The following is a 17,014-nucleotide window of genomic DNA, read 5'->3' as shown; positions in this document are numbered from 1 at the left end:
CATTACCACTACTCCATTGCCTGCCCCTCATGAAATGTTCCTGAATGTAAGTACAAGTCTCCATTTAATAAAGTATGTATTTTAAAATTTAGGAATAAAATATGTATTTACTCAGCTTGATACTAGTAAATGACTTAACTCTAATTATTGAAGCTACTTTTCCAAGGAGCTTTTGATTTAGGTTAAAAACCAACATAGGAATGTGATGATATTTGTAAAATCTATCTACAAGTTGTACAGCAATATAATCTAATTTGCTAGCAAGTTATTTAGAGACTTCTGACAGTTTTAAAGAATGGAAATATCAGGCTCCTCAGTGCCCAGTTCATAAATTCAGCATCAAATAGTGTCATGCATTTCAGAAACCCCAAGGTTCTACTTCATTGGTTTTGCTGGAGTCAGGTGCTAAAGTTGATCTCACTGCTCCAAGTTTTGGAAGTTTTCTCACTACTTTTACTATCTAGTCATTCCCAGTGATCGATGGGAGACTCCCAAGTTGAGCTAGGCTCCAGGCTGTGGCTAGGCCCAACGCCTGTATCAGTAGCTGAGTGTTCCAAAAACCTCTATGGAAATAAGGTTTTAGACTTTAAGATCTGGATACTTTCTTACCTTTTGGCTCTTTAAGTTTTTATTTTGTTTTTTTGTCATTCTGGTTTTTTTAACCAAGATGATGCCGGAGAACGGTGCTTTTGTACACTTTTTACTGTACTCATGTATTCATATACTTGAGTACACCTGACACTAAAATCTAATTCTAATTCATGAGAAAAAAGATCAGATTTGGTCATGATTTCTATGATAAAATGCTGTCTATGCAGAATGTGTAGGAAGAATGGAACTTCAACTATGTACATTGGAGTTAATATTTAATGCAGGATGGTGTTAAAAACTTAACAGAGAAAACACTGCTGAATGTTATTGTTATTCCAGTTGATAAAAGTCAGCTTTTCACACACAGGTTTTATTGTTTCTGACTATTGTGTAGCAATTTTGCAGAAATTGAGACATTTAATAATGCTAGATGTTGATGAAACATTTTTGTTTGAATTCACCCTTCATTTTGTTTGTAGTTTGTTGTTCTTATTCAGCTCAAAACTATTAGTTCTTGTTTCAGAAAGCCTTTTTTTAAAATTATTCTTTTAGTGAATTCCCAGGTCAGATTTAGTATGATTAATTGTAAAATGAAATTCCTCCAGCACTTCCTCTGATAATGCATTTTAATCCCAGTGTCAGAAAAAAGCATTTCCTAGTACTTTGGTGTTATTTATTTATCCATTTACCATAAAGGTTATCACTCGAGTATTTCTAAACAAGTTTGGCATTCAGGAAAATTTAGGACAGTGGTTCCAGATGCATCCCTGCTAAGAACTGAGTTGAAACCATAAAAACTCTTGTAACTTTGTCTAGTTACGATGCACCTACAACTTGTGTTTAAATAGTATCTTACACCGAGAAAAATGCCTCAGTGTTTCATAGAAGCGTTGTCAAAAATAGATACTGAGCCAATATGCTACTAGATACATTTTTGAAGTGGTACAAGACAAACTACACGCCACTGTCCACTGGTGTCTGCCAAGGAGAGGGATGAGATCCAACTAGAAATTTGTCAAGACTGAAGTTATTGACTTCATGCCCACCACAAACTCGAATCTCAAACTACCAATACCACCTTCCTCCCTGGCAATAGTTGGAGCTGAATCATTCACTTAGTGTTGTATTTGACCCCAAGCAGAGTTTTCAATTATATATCTGAGTTGTCAATAAAACCTTCTATTTCCACTTTGTTATGATCGCAGCTGATGTTGTTACTGGATAAGTCAGATCCCAGACTGAATTGGTTGATCATATTTTTCTGTTTTAATGAGGTGGTTTTCACTTGAAGCACAAGCACACAATGCTATAGATTTAGTTTTAACAATAAAACAAAAGTTTATAATGCAAAACCAATGAGATAAAATATTATTCAATTTTGTATATTTATATGCGTATAGTTAACACTTTAAAAAATTTTGAAATATACTATCCCATTAATCCAGTATGAATGAACTGAATTAGCTTTATTGTCACTTGCACTCAAATGAGTACAGTGAAACATTTATAAGTTGCCACTTATGGCATCATCTTAGGTACAGGTATCTAGGTACAGATTCTTCAGTACAAGTTCTTAGGGGAAAAGAAAGAAAACTAAAGAAATAAAAGTCCAACAATACAGATTGTAGGAATAAATTAGAAATTAGAGAAATAAAACATTCAGAACAACAGTCCTTCCAACACAATCCATGCTGGCACCTAACCTTCAGCCTGTGCCAGGCCTTGACTCTAGATTGCACTGTGCTTCACTTTGAGGCTCTCAAGGCCAGGAGACCACTCTGGAATCACCTCAGATGTCCATACCAGGCTGAGTGACTGTCACGCCAGGCCAAGAAGATGCCTCGCTGGATCTGCGCTGAGGCTAGGAGGTCAGGACATCTTTTCCAAGAAGATAGAAGAGAAAAGTGACCTACTCCTTCGCCATCTTGGAAAGGAATCAGTATCCCATTACTATATGAAAACACCAGAGAAAATTCCCTTCTCTTTTACAGTTATAGGGTTTAGTTTAACTTTAGCTTCAGATCCCCCTCTTGAGAATCTGATAACTTCTTCCAGGAGCCTTTGTATAACTAGCTTAGATTTTCTTATCTTCAAATAACTCCTTCAGGATTTTAACCAAATACTTCTAATCCAGAACATTAAATCTAAATACCTTACACTGAGGTACTCTAATTCCTTACAGTTCTAAACTATCTCCCATCTTTAGGAGCAACTATTTGCTCCTTTGGCACAACTGCCAAATTTAAATCCAAAAGCTTTTTTTCCAAACTATGGGTATTTTCTATAACCAAAAGTAAAACAAAAAACAATTTCTGATTTTCTAACTTAAAAAGCCCAATGCAAAATTGTTTAATTTGTCCGTTCATAAATTCTTCCAGTTGAAGCAATACCACTTAATTACCAGGAAGTCTTTCTCTAATAATGCGTTTTTAAAGAACTCACCATGGCTATATAAATACCATAAGTTAACCATTAATCTCCTTCACTCAGACACAAAATTCATATCCTACTAGTTCAAAATCCAAGCATCCAAAATAAGTGATATTAAAATATATATGAGTCCCATACCTTACATCAGAATGTCTGTGTCTGCTCTGCCTCAGCTTAAGTGATGCTAAAAGTGTCATTCAAACCTTTGTTTCCTCTCCATTAGACTATTACAATACATCCCAAATTCCACCCTTTGCATACGTTAGATTTTCCAAATTTCTGCTACTCACCACCCCTGTATTGCTGACCTATATTGGTTTTCATTTGAGCAAACCCTTGACTTTGATACTCTCCTGCTTGTTTTCAGTTCCTCCATGGCTTTCCTTAGCCTTATCATTGTAACCACCTCAAGCCCTATATCCCCCTAAAATATCTCCTCTTTTGGGGATACTCAGATTATTTCCTTCATCATCTTCATTTCTGCTTTCGGTTTTGAGGCCTCAACTTCTGGGATTTTGTTTCATAAATCACTATGCCCCTCTGTCTCTCATGTTCTCCTTTAACACTGTTTAAAACCTACTTCTTCATGTCACATTAAATTACTAAATGTCAAACATTGCTTTGCAATGCTCCTGGAAAGCACCTTGGATGATTTAAGACGTTAAAAATGCAATTTATGTACAAGTTGTTGTCACCTTGTCACTCCAAGTTGGATTTAAATCTCTGTGCTAGTGATGAAGGATATATTCCCCACCCAAATATAAAAGATTTCAGACTTTTTCTTCCTTTTAAAAGGAACTGGTAACATTAAGGCAGTTGAGCAAGTGATTTTATTTTCTTTAAAAAGCATTCTTTCGCATGCAGATGCCCATTTCAAATAAAACCTAAGCATGAGAATGTAATAACTCCGAATGAGTAATACTTCAGAGTACATGGCAAAAGTTAAAGTACTTTCCACAGCTCTACGAAAGAGACATATATCAGAGCTACGACACTATTGAATAATACATTGATTTTCCATTCCCCTTGTCAAAAGATAAATGCAACTGTTTTGGATCATGTTCGGGTCCATTACATAGACAGTGCATATTGCTAAATTCGTAATGCTAATGTCTTTGAAAGACTGTTTGTTGAACTTTTTTTTTGTCAGTACAAATATCTGAGGGGATTACAATAATATGTCCAAACTGTGCATCCATAAAAAACTTTACCATACAGCTTCAGCGGATAAAGTATATCCTGCAGCAGACAGCATGTTATTACATATACTCTATCAGGCAGGAGAAAGTGAGGACTGCAGATGCTGGAGATCAGAGTCTACAGTGTGTTGCTCAGAAAGCACAGCAGATCAGACAGCATTTGAGGAGCAGGAGAATTGATGTTTTGGGCATAAGCCCTTCATCAAGAATGAGGCCTTTTTTTTAGCTTGACAAGTTCATCACTGGATGTTGTGCAATAATTACAGCAAGATATTGAATATTACTGTTTGGAATTTTGGCGTTATTTATGCTTGTAAAGACCATTTCTTTTTATTTGTCTGTATATTTGATTGTGAACTGAAATAGGAAAATGGCTCTTTTCGAACTTTTACAGCACTTTTTTAAAAGCAGGTCACCTGTCAGTCTTTGTAAGGGCTGTTTACTTTGTGGCTTATTCAAGCAGTGGGGGAAGTCTAGTTGCAGATAAACTAGAGCCAAGAGATGTGTACAAATGGAAACTTTGTCTAGCAACAAGTAGCTGATTTGTCTGGGGAATGGTGACCAGTTGTTGATGGCAAAGCCCTGCCTGCCACAACTACATGATTGGCTCCCGGCTAGCTGAACAACGTTTGGGTGTGAAGGTTTGGGCAAAAAACATCAGACCGCCAGCAAGGAAAGAGCCATTCTTCTTTTTGCAATGAAGGAAAACCTTTAGCCTGAGAAAAGTCCTGTTTATTTTCCCTCATCAGTTCCTGCAAGCCTGTGGTCTCTGACATTTTTAAGCATTATGGTGAGGTCCTGGGGAATGTTGCTGAACAAAGAGACCTTGGAGTGTAGGTTCATAGTTCTTTGAAAATGGAGTTGCAGATAGATAGAATAGTGAAGAAGGCATTTGGTATGCTTTCCTTTGTTGGTCAGAGTATTAAGTATAGGAGTTGCGGCTATACAGGACATTGGTTAGGCCACTTTTGGAATATTGCATGCAATGCTGGTCTCCCTCCTATTGGAAAGATGTTGTGAAACTTGAAAGGGTTCAGAAAAGATTTACAAGGATGTTGCCAGGGTTGGAGGATTTGAGCGATAGGGAGAGGCTGAACAGGATGGGGCTCTTTTTCCTGGAGTATCAGAGGCTGAGGGGTGACGTTATAAAGGTTTATAAAATCATGAGGGGCATGGATAGGATTAATAGACAATGTCTTTTCCCTAGGATGGGGGTTCCAGAACTAGAGGGCATAGGTTTAAGGTGAGAGGGGTAAAATTTAAAATAGACCTATGGGGCAACTCTTTCATGCAGAGGGTGGTGCGTGTAAGGAATGAGCTGCCAGAGGAAGTGGTGAAGGCTAGTATAATTCCAACATTTAAAGGGCATCTGGATGGGTATATGAATAGGAAGGGTTTCGATGGATATGGGCCAACTGCTGGCAAATGCGACTGGATTAGTTTACGATATGTGGTCAGCATGGATGAGTTGGACTGAAGGGTCTGTTTCCATGCTGTGCATCTCTACGGCTCTATTAGATCACCTTTTGAATTAAATTGAATTTTGAATTTTTGAAGCACAACCTGAGATCTATCCAAAAGAAAATAATGAATAAACAGTTAACTTTTAATATTGTAATAATTCTAAAACAAAGCATAGAAAAGTACTTATTTTCTTCCTCGAAACAAGTCTCAAAGTGACACTTGTGACAACACCTTATCTGCTAGTGCTTTGAAATCTGGGTTGTAGTTTGTGACTGCTTATCATATACAGCCCATCAATTAGGTATCTGTGAGGAGGGTGCAATACTTGGGCTTGATTAACTATATTTTGGGAGGATGCCGCCTGACTGAGGTCTGTGGAGTCAAAGTAAGCTTTCACTTTAAAAGAACAGGATGATAGGAGTAAGTATTTTCTCTGTTTACATGTCCATAGAAATCATAGACCCTTGGTCTGACTTTCAGCTCAGTACCATTCTTCATTGTCTGTTATCAAGCCCACTGCTTTGTAAATCAAAGACCTGAAGGAATTTGGTCTCCAACCCACCAATGTCTACTTGACAGAATGGATTTGAGATACACATGACAATTTGTTCCATCACGCCTAATTCCTGACCGCAGACCCAGTTTCAAGATGATTAGTGCTGTGGCAGCATTCAAATGTGGCAAGTCTATGTCCTATTCCTGCAGTTTACAGTTCTGCTCATTTAGTTATGACATTATATCTGTAAGGAATCTGAAGTCAAACAACTGTGCATTATCTGACAGCTCACTGCACATCTCGTTTTTTGAGTTAAGAAAAGTGATGATTTGAGGATCTAAAAATTGTTATACGACCTTCCCCCAACTTAATCACCTCACATAAGCATTGAGGATTAGTTTTACATAAACTGCTTTGAGTTAATCAGATATGAATTTAAACAAGAAATACTAAAGAGCTCTTGCTTGAATTGAACTTATATCATTAACAAGAAACTGCATCATATGAGGAAAGTCCGTAACTCACTAATTCTGGCTGATGAATTATTCACAGAGAATGGTGATTCTCAGTAATAGTAACCATAATCGACTGTGATTAATCATTATAAAATGTCTATTTGGTTCAGTTCAATTCTATCCTTACTCAGTCCAGCTGTGTAAGCCTATTTACTGCTCAATAGCAGGTGTGGACTCACTCTGTAACAACAAAACAAATGATAAAGTCAAAATTTGACTTTCATTAGAGGAGACGTTTTGCAAGTTATGGCTTAGTCAGCTCAGAGGGTGAAGAAGTAAAATAAACTGAAAGTAGATTCTTTCCTGTGCCTCTTGAAGTCCACCTCTTGATGGATTGGCCAAAATGCTATAGTGACTAAACACTTAGTGATGCTTATGGTTTGGATCACTGCACACTTCTATTGCTGTTGTATCTTACTGTAGGCCAGATTCCACAGTAGTGACATCTTGAACAGTTGCATACATGCAACTGTTTGAATAAATTGTGACCTCATTTTCAACTGTCTGACTTTTCTTATGGCTGGGAAGGACCAGAGCAAAAGGAAAGCTGCATTACTGACAATTACACGCAAGCTGAGAACTCAAACAGTTGACATCCAGAAAAAATAACAGCTTATCACAAGATAACAGCATATGAGGGAGGTTGTTCCAGTTGGCAAGGCTCATTGTAGCATCTGCTGGTTCTTAAATTATTCAAATCATTTCACTTCTACTATTCAACTTTAAGTTTACTTTACCTGTTAATGTTAAGCATGACAAAGGCACGTGTGATATCAAGTCAAAAATTGTACATTTAAATCGGTGATCCCGTGCTTTATTCTCACATTCTTAAGTAAGATATCAGTTTACTTTTTGCATACTTAATCTTAATTTAATTAAATACATAATTTCACATACTTCTAATAGTAGATTGCTAATCATGAGTCATAGGTCTAGTTACTTCAATTAGTGTCAGGACTGATTTGACTGATGGAAAAAATTACCTGCTTATTGGTTGGTGATTTTTCTGACCAAGGTTACGTGGCTCAGTGATTCACGCTGCTGCCTTTCAGCATCAGTGGCCAGGCTCGATTCCAGCCTCGGGGGACTGTGTGGAGTTTGCACATTCTTCCAGTGTCTGTGTGGGTCCCCTCCAGGTGCTCTGGTTTCCTCCTACAGTCCAAAGGTGTGCACATTTGTTGGATTAGCCATGAGAAAGGCAAGGTTACAGGAAGAGAGTGGAGGAACTAGATCTATGTGGGATTCAGGGTCAGTATGGACTAAATGGGCCAAGTGGCCTCTTTCGCACTGAAGGGATTCTGTGATTCCAATTGAAGCCTGTTCCCAAATACCTTCATCAAAGACAACCAAAGAGAAATATACTTGAAGTTGCAGGCCTAGACACATGCTTTTCCTATTCCACTTCCTGCTATATTTCTGGATTTAAAGGACCTGAAGGCACTTTTACAATGAATGAGGAAAGCTAAGTGTGTAAAGTAAGTGAGGAGATAGTATGCCAGCTTAGGAACATAGGTGGGATGCCAGGTAAGTGGGTGAATAGGTACTGTTGGAATGAGAGGATATTGATTCCATCAGGCCTGAGTCAAGTCAGACCAGAGCTTTTGGGGAGGGCCGGGTTTGAGGGGGGAGGGGGGGGGTTGGTGGTGGGTAGGTGTGCAAGGTCCAACAGGATCAGGTCAGAATGGGCTGGGATGTGTGAGGGTTGTTGGGTCAGTGATATCAGATTTTAATCCTTTAACCTTTCCTGGAAAACTATGAAGCTTTCAAGAGCCCAATATCTCTGAATTCTTCAACTTCAATGGACTTTCTTGGAAATTTTCCACACCCAAGGGAATTTCATAACAAGCATTGTACAGAATAACCAGGTACCTCTGATCACTGCAGCATACAGTTTGATCAGGATGTTCTCTGACTTGTATTCCACTGTTTTCCATTGTACATTGCTGTATTCTATTGGCATTGTAGATTGCTGTTCTGAACTGATCCATTATTTTAAGCACCAATTCTAATAATGCTCCTATGTATTTTTCAATTACCTTCTTAGCTCTTCCAGTACCGAGCAGTTGCATTATCATTCTGTTGTCACGAACTCTGAAGCACCTGGAGAAACTTTCAACAGTTTTTTGGTTTTGATAACGTTCTTGTCATTCTGCTAATGGACTGTAGATGAGCTGTCATCAGCCTCTTTCTGATAGACTTATGAACTGGCATTTCACAAGACTATAACTCATATATAATCACAAGTAAAATCAGCTTTCTCTCAACAAAAATGAAATAAACTTGAATAAGATCTGATTAACAAAAACTGTTTTATTTACCAGAGATTTTACTCCCCAAAGAAATCTCTGCTGCAATTATTAAAGGCATCTCATCAATATTCACTTTGGGAAAATGTAAAAACATACAATTATAATTGCATATCCTGTTTTTGAACATTTTCATTTCAAAAACGATTGCTGATGATGTAATTGGTACTGAAGCTCCAGAATTGCACAGCATGAGGAGGTGGAAGTTCAATTCCCTCACATTGTCTGGTTCAAAGAATCCTCCCAGCCAAATTCCCTCAATCATGTTATTAACACAGAATATTTCAACAAAAATCAAGTTGAATCCATAGCAAAAGATCTTAGAATTCCTATCAGCAAACACTGTACTTGGTCATACTGCCAAATCAGTTTCGATCAAGCCCTCAGAATTCAGTATGAATCTGTACTGCATTTTTAAAATTAAGATGGTCAACCCTGTGTGGGGATCCTAAGGTCTGGCACATCATTAGATATCCATATCTTTCTAAGTGTTTGAACTGGCGAAGCAGAGCCGGTCAGGCAGCATCTGAGGAGCAGAGAGTCGACATTTTGAGCATAAGCTGTTCATCAGGAAGTTGATTCCCAATGAAGAACGTACGCTTAAAATGTCGACTCTCCTGCTCCTCGGATGCTGTTTACCCGCCTGTGCTTTTCCAGCACCACACTCTTCGACTTTGATTTTCAGCATCTGCAGTCCTCACTTTCTCCGACAAATTTGAATTGCTAGCATATTATTTATTGCTGTCCATTAATAAAAATGTGCTCTGCACAAATATAGTTTTACCACAGCCAACAAATGACAAACTTGCATAGATATTGTACTGCACACAATCTCAGATGGTCTTTGTGTTCTCCCAAATTGCATTTCAGCTCTTGTTAAATGTGCAAGCATGACAAAACTTTTGCACATAGCAGATTTAATATTCCTGTTAAGGATCATCATTGTTTCTTTGTTACAGTATGAATGCTTACTTCTAACAAATTTCTCCCATCAATTGAAATTATTAACCCATTTAAATTGAGATTGCCAACTGTAATTTATATCCTTTTCATTTTTAAAATGGACACTAAAGACAAGCCGTTTCCTCTGGAGCTGCAGTCTTCCATGATTGGCATTGCTCCTAGTAGAATAATACTGTAATTATGGCACTAACAATCAGCCAATTAAAAAAAATGTAAAAGAGGCAATCCCTACTGCTTGAGGGTCATTTAAATTGTGGACTTACTGAGCAGATTGCAGCTGTGTGTTCCCACCCTACAACCTGACCCTATTTTCCTGTCACAGCATGATGCAATGCAATCTAATCTGACAATGATCTTACTTAAACTGGAAAAAAAATGTAAAAGCAAATGGAGCAGATGAAATATTTTCCTCCAGCACTAGTTACAAAAAAAAATCATTTTTTGTTGAGGATCAAATCATCCACAATTGAGAATATGTACTCCTTTCAGAACACCATCAATATTTCAGGCACAAAAGCAAAATGCTGTGGATGCTGGAAATTGAAAATAAAAACAATACCCTTAATTTTTCAACAGATCTGGAAGGACATATAGAGAGAAATAGGGATATATTTAAGGTCTTTGTCCTTCTTTCAAAATGCTACTCTTGCCAAATCAATTCTGAGTGCTTCTAAAATGCTGCCAATACCATCCAATGAATGTGAACAGTTAGCTAATGAGTGTTACCTTGGATGACTCTCCTAAGGTGATGTGGTTCAATGAGCTGGAAATGTGTTGCTGGAAAAGCGCAGCAGGTCAGGCAGCATCCAGGGAACAGGAGAATCGACGTTTCGGGCATAAGCCCTTCTTCAGGAAAGGGTGGTTCAATGAGACAGACAAGGTCAAAGATTGCTCAAATGAAAGTGTACACCCAACTATTACAAACAATCCACTGATATTCCAAGATGTATCTCTCTCAGAACACATTTAATTAAATTAGGTTTATTGTCACATGGGTGCAGGGAAAAGTAATAAAAAGTTCAGCAGTACAATCCTTCAAGCAGTTTGTGGCTGAAAAATGTGTTGCTGGAAAAGCAGAGCAGGTCAGGCAGCATCCAAGGAGCAGGAGAATCGACGGGCTTATGCCCGAAACATCGATTCTCCTGCTCCTTGGATGCTGCCTGACCTGCTGCGCTTTTCCAGCAACACATTTTTCAGCTCTGATCTCCAGCATCTGCAGTTCTCACATTCTTCAAGCAGTTTGTGCCAGGTTTCCCCTCCAGTCCGTGCCACCACCTCACCTCTGCGCCAGACTTTGCCTCTAGACCACACGAAACTCAACCTTACACTACACAATGCACACAACTCCGTTCCGGGCACCAAGCTCCACTGCAGACAACAACCCATCAAGCATCGAGCACCACCACAGCCAACAACCCATCTGTCACCACAGCCAACAACCCATCTGTCCCCACAGTGGGCCACTTATGGATTTGAGATACAAAGTGACATAGTTAGAGGATCTTAGGAATAAATTACAAAAATAAAGAAATAAAAAGTTCAGCATTACAGTCCTTAAAGCAGATCATACCAGACCTCCCCTCCAGACTGTACCGGGCACCAAGCTCTGACGCAGCCAATAGTCCAGCGACTTCCTGAGTCCAGGCTCTGGGCCTACCAAAGGCAGGAATCTTCAATCCGGGCGTCAACACTGCTCAGGCTTCTTCACGATGTCAGAAGGTGAAAGCAAAAGATGGAAAAGGAGGAGAGAAAGAGAAGGCTGCGGCCAACCTGGAGCATCCAGACTCAGGAGTCCTAAACCCCCTACCGTGCCAGCACCACCATCTTGGAAGATGGAAGAAAATTTCTCTCTGCCCTCGTTCTGGAGATCAGCAGAGTGTACTGCACAGTTCATCATCCTTTGGAAGAATGTACCTGGTGTTTCCTATTTCATTTCTATCATGTAGTAGTTACCACATTTGCTTTACGTGTGAAAGCACCCTGGTTCAAAGCCAACCAGAAGCGTAATTTGCTGGTGTCATAATGGACGACCAATTCCTGGTTTACCCCTCGCTGATAAATGTAATTTCAAAGCAAATCCCTGAAAGGCCTAATTCTGTTGCTCTCCACCATGGCTCAAAATACATGGATCAAAACCTGAAGGCCTCAATCATTGTGACATTTTCAGCCAATTAAGGTGTCCATATTCCAAAGTGCCGGACCCATTAGCTGCTCATTCAGTCAACAATAGGAATGAATGGATTTACAGAATGAACCTCTTGACCCACACTTTCTTAGTCACTATGGCCCTCATTCCTGATGAAGGACTTTTGCCCGAAACGTCGATTTTCCTGCTTTCAGATGCTGCCTGGCTTGCTGCGTTTTTTTTCACTATGTTAACCTGTTATCCAGAAGACAGACCCAAACCATACTGTAACTGGTACTGAGGAAACAACAGAAACTGAAAGAACTGCAAATGCTGGAAGTCAGAAACAAAAACAAAACCAAAATCAGGAACGACTGCAAAAGCTCAGCAGGTCTGACAGCATCTGTGGAGTGAAACCAGAGCCAATGCCCCGGGTCCAATGACCCCTCTCCAGAACATGGGTTCAGAAGAGTTGGAAGAAGGTCCCAAAATGTCAACTCTGATCTCCTTCCACAAATGCCTCCAGACCCAGTAAGCAACTGCTGACAAAATGACAAATGAGCTACCAAGTCAAATTGTACCGCTCTTTATCTTTAAGTCACAGAGGAACAGGAAAATCTAAACAGAGGGGGGAAAGGAAAGCAAGGCACATGCTCCTCTGGTGAAAAACCTTCTTTTCTTATTCAGTCAGCAAAATGAGCCAGGAAAGTGAGTCAGATGGCAGAGTCCAGACACCTCAAAATTGGATAATTATCAAAATATAATAAAATCTAATAATTTGACTACAGCTCCTTCAAATCAGTTTTATAATTGGCACGTGGCAACAGGACAAGAATAAAAAGGGCAGTATGGGAGCAAGGTAAAGAACTAAAAGTCAGGAAATTGGAGATCATGGGTACAAACTGGACAGAGGTGTCTGCGAAGTGATCGACCAACCTGCATTTGTTCTCCCAACCTGGAGTCGAACACATCATTAGCAGTAGATACTGCATGATGAATTAACTGATGGATAAATGAATTGCAGTTTCACTTGCAAGGCATATTTAACTGTATTCTTAGATGTTGCGTGGAAATGGTGTTAGATCACCTGTGCCAGGATAGCAAAGTAGAAAGTGGGTGCTGGGTGTTGAGAAGTGGATGTTACAGAAGGAGCGGCCTCATCAGAATTCTGGAAGGGGAGGGAAATGGAAGCTGTGTTTGATGGAAGCCCATGGGATTGAAGTTAAGGGAAAGGGGAACCATATCATTATTGGTGGTATCATAAAAAGGGAAAGGGATGAGAGGAAATATACAAGAAAAGATATGGATATGCTTCACCTGCGAACTGTGTGGGCATCCCCAGTTGAGAATGAAGGATGATACATAATATTGCTGATACAGAAGTTTGCATCATCAGATCAGGTAGTGCAGAGATGGAGAAACATTGAGAATAAAATTAACTGCCCTGTCAAGGAAGCAATACATTTGGAAATATAGCCATGGAAATCAGTAGATTTATGGTAAATATTGGCTATATCTGCAGAAATTGAAACCAAGAGGTTGAGGATTGGAAGAGGAGAAGATGGATCAAGTGAAAATGAGAGAAGACTAGAAATTAGCTGGCAGCAGCAAAACTGTTTGCTAAAGGACTGAGCAACCTATGCTGGATTGGAACAATGAACATTCCAATAGGCCACAAAATGGCAGACAAGACAGAACCAATGTGAATATCCAAAGCAACACCTATTATAAGGAAACAATCTGGAAATACAATATACAGTAAATTAAACAGTATAATTCAAAAAAGGTACGGAGCAGAGGGACTTCAGTGTGGGGACTTCAGTGTGTAACTGCACAAATCATTGAAGGTGGTAATTCAGGTTAGATTATAAAATAAAGGAGTGGATGTAGGCCATTCAGCACATCAAACCTGCTCTGTTGTTCAATGAGATCATAGCTGATCTCATAATGCTCAACTCCACATTCCTGCCCTATGTTGAACCTGTTTGACTCTTTGTAGCATCCTCACTAATTGATTATCATAACATTACAGTCCCCTAGGCTTTATTAATATAGGTAAAGCATATATTGTTTTGTAAATGTATAATTAATTTATAACATTTTTAAAAGTTGCCATTATTTGAAATGCAAATCACACCAGTTTCTTGCGGTACGGTGTGTTACTACTACATTTAAAATTCTACGTAATATTTACCATATTCTTGACAAACAGCCAGAGAGATTTTGAATTGTCCCTGTTCTCAGGGTGCACCAAGCAGTTCCCAATGAAATGAACAAAAGAGGTCGAAAGGCCACAAGGAGAGAGATTGAGTTGAAGGGAGAGGGTAGGAGTTGGGATGTTAGGTTGAGGTTGTACAAGGTGTTAGTGATGTCTCTTCTGTGTTCAGTTATGGTTGTCTGTTATAGGACGGGTTAAGCTGCAGACGGTTCAGAAGAGATTTACCAGGATGATGTCAGGAATGGAGGGTTTGAATTATAAGGAGAGGCTGGATAGGTTGGGACCTTTTTTACTGGAGCTTAGGAGGTTGCGGGGTGACTTTATAAAAGTTTGTAAAATCATGAGGGGAGTTGATAAAGTAAATGGCAGGTGTTTTTTCACTAGGGTGGGGCATTTTTTAAAGTGAGAGGAGAAGATTTTCAAAAGCCAGGACGAGCATTTTTTAAAGAGTGATTTCTGTGTGGAATGATTTCCAGAGTGGTGGAGGATGTGGGTAGAGTTATAATGTTTAAAAGACATTTAGAAAATACGTGGATAAGAAGTATTTGAAGGGATATGGGCCAAGTGCAGGCTGGTGGGACTAGTTTAATTTGGGTTTACGGTTGGTATAAACTGGTTGAACCAACTGGGCTGTGTCACTGTTGTATGACTCCGAGAAGGATCGAAGTGAAGGGAAAGGGTAAGATGCCAGGCGAAGGCAGAATACTGCAGACTGGTCACAGTCCACTTATTACTGGCAGACCTGACTGAGGCCAATATTTGTGAACTTTTGAAAGTCAAGAGACGGCCTGCTCATGCGAAAGTGTAACTTTCTGCTTTGTAGAGCGAATACGGTGATGCATTAGCCTCCTTGCCCTACACAAAAGAATTACTGTCTTCTCAAACCCCACTGGCTTCTGTCTCCGAGCTTGCAGCTCATTGTGTGCATGTAAATGAGGCGTGAGCGGAAAACTCGTTAAAACTCCCACCCATGGTGTTTTCAAAAGGCGAGCCCGGCACTGTAGTGACTATCCCGTCTCTTGTGGGGTGGAAAGCAGCTCTTGACATGGCCACTGTCTCAAGACTGCCCTAACCGAAGGCGGTGGGTTGTAGCGGGCAGTGCACACCAGAAAAGTGGGCTCAGTGTTCCGTGGCTGTAGCGTGTGGGCTTTAATCTTTGTGTTTTGTGAGTGGGCGTGAAGTCGGCTGAGTGCGCTGGAAGCTTTGTCAGTATCGGAGAGTTTTGTAACCACCCCTCTCCTCCTCCTCGGTTGTGTTAAAGCGGGAGAGTCGGGTTGTCCGAGCTCCCATTCGCCCGCAGACTGCTTACTGCCGGATGGTTCAACTCCTGTCTCTGTATTTCCCCACAGGGCGACATTGAGGTGGACAGCGAGACGGCGTTCGAGTTAGCTGCGTACGTGCTGCAGGTAAACAAGCTGGTGCTTTCAGTGGGGCTTGTTTCCTGGTTGCGACAGCGTGCATTCCCAGGCGCTGGAGCGGACTAACAGCGGGCACTGTGCAGGAGCCGCCTGCCTTCCTTAGCACCGGTACAGCTCCCCGCCACTGCGTTATATTCTCCGGGAGTTGCTCAGTGCCGCGCCATCTCTCACCTTGTGTTTCTTGTTGCTGGGTGGGGGGAACAGTTACCAATATCCGCATTGGACTCTTACATGCAAATCCAGTCCGGTCGGCTGTGCTCCAGTTTACTAAATCAACAAATTAGAAAGTTGGCAGTTGTGAATTTCTGTTTTGTTTGTGTTTTCTGTTCAAACACTGAACCTGCATTGTCCTCTTTTTTTTTCCAATTCCCCAGGAAAAGAAAGGCGATTACATAAGGTAAGCAATTAAAAATATATGTATCTGTTTGTGTTGAATTTACCCACAAAATTAAGTTGTGGAATGAAAACTGATTAGAAATTGGTGTATTTTTGTTTGTAATTTTCAAAGCTCCTTTTAGCGTTCCAACTGGATTACGTTGTTTTTTCCCTGTATGATCGTTACTCAACGGCCATTTACATTATTGGAGCATTGATGTGAGTTACAGCAGATTTCTTTTCCCAGTTAATGTAGGCGGAAGCAATGTCATAGACTCGGCCTGTTTCTTTTTATGTGTCAAACCTGCAACAGCCCAGCCTCAGAAAGGTGATAAATACACCACGGCGGTCGAATTATTTGTCAGCTGCTCGGTTTGTAAGCTTTCTGTGTAGCTTTCTCTCTCTCACGCAGCTGCCCTGGTGGGGCCTCCCACTTCATACACTTGACCTCTCGGTTACTGGGAGGCTGCTGTATGAATTGGAACTGCTAGTCAAGTCTGCCTACCACTGAACATTTGGCACATTTATCCTTAAACATTCCTACACGACGATGATAGTTTTTAAAACCATAATTTCAAACTGCTAATTATACGTGTTTTTGCTGCCTGAACTGCTGTGCTCTTCCAGCACCACTAATCCAGAATTTGGTGGAGAGAGAATTGGCATGAGATTAACTCCTTTGAAACAGTGTCCCTCACCCCAAACTCAGTATGTTCACCATATTAAACTGCTGCAGTCCTGTTAAACACAGGATTCTTTTTCTTTGCCAAAATTGTGCTTGGAATTGAATTGGAAAAATTCTGCTTTATAGTCAATAGTGATGTTGCCACCATATCACTTCCCTGCCTTTGCATGTATTTCTGGCCATTTGAAATCAAATTAATTAAGTAAACACTACATCATTTGAAAACACC

The 17,014-nt window shown here is 40.0% G+C and overlaps 1 protein-coding gene and 1 long non-coding RNA gene across 8 annotated transcripts in view; one reads left to right on the top strand and one right to left on the bottom strand.

The window, feature by feature from the left end:
* Positions 1 to 17,014, top strand: part of frmd4bb (FERM domain containing 4Bb) — a 377,863-nt gene that overhangs the window by 246,256 nt on the left and 114,593 nt on the right. For 6 of the 7 annotated variants that reach the window (XM_087994437.1, XM_087994436.1, XM_087994435.1 and 3 more), the window contains exons 6-7: positions 15,657 to 15,713; positions 16,100 to 16,122. In XM_087994437.1, the coding sequence (XP_087850563.1) occupies positions 15,657 to 15,713; positions 16,100 to 16,122 (80 nt within the window). Of the gene's footprint in view, positions 1 to 15,313; positions 15,389 to 15,656; positions 15,714 to 16,099; positions 16,123 to 17,014 lie in introns of those variants that run through there. The other variant, XM_087994438.1, reaches the window with a different exon arrangement.
* Positions 1,841 to 16,359, bottom strand: LOC148147965 (uncharacterized). The gene is made up of 3 exons (XR_015759419.1): positions 14,284 to 16,359; positions 7,679 to 7,847; positions 1,841 to 2,515 (listed from the first exon to the last, which is right to left on the bottom strand). It is a non-coding gene; the product is annotated as an uncharacterized LOC148147965 (long non-coding RNA).

Source organism: Chiloscyllium plagiosum, unplaced genomic scaffold, assembly GCF_037043375.1.
Source record: "Chiloscyllium plagiosum isolate Xiang-an unplaced genomic scaffold, Cpla_swu_hap1 HiC_scaffold_14, whole genome shotgun sequence".
Classification (NCBI taxonomy): domain Eukaryota; kingdom Metazoa; phylum Chordata; class Chondrichthyes; order Orectolobiformes; family Hemiscylliidae; genus Chiloscyllium; species Chiloscyllium plagiosum.
This window is presented reverse-complemented; position numbering and strand designations above follow the sequence as displayed.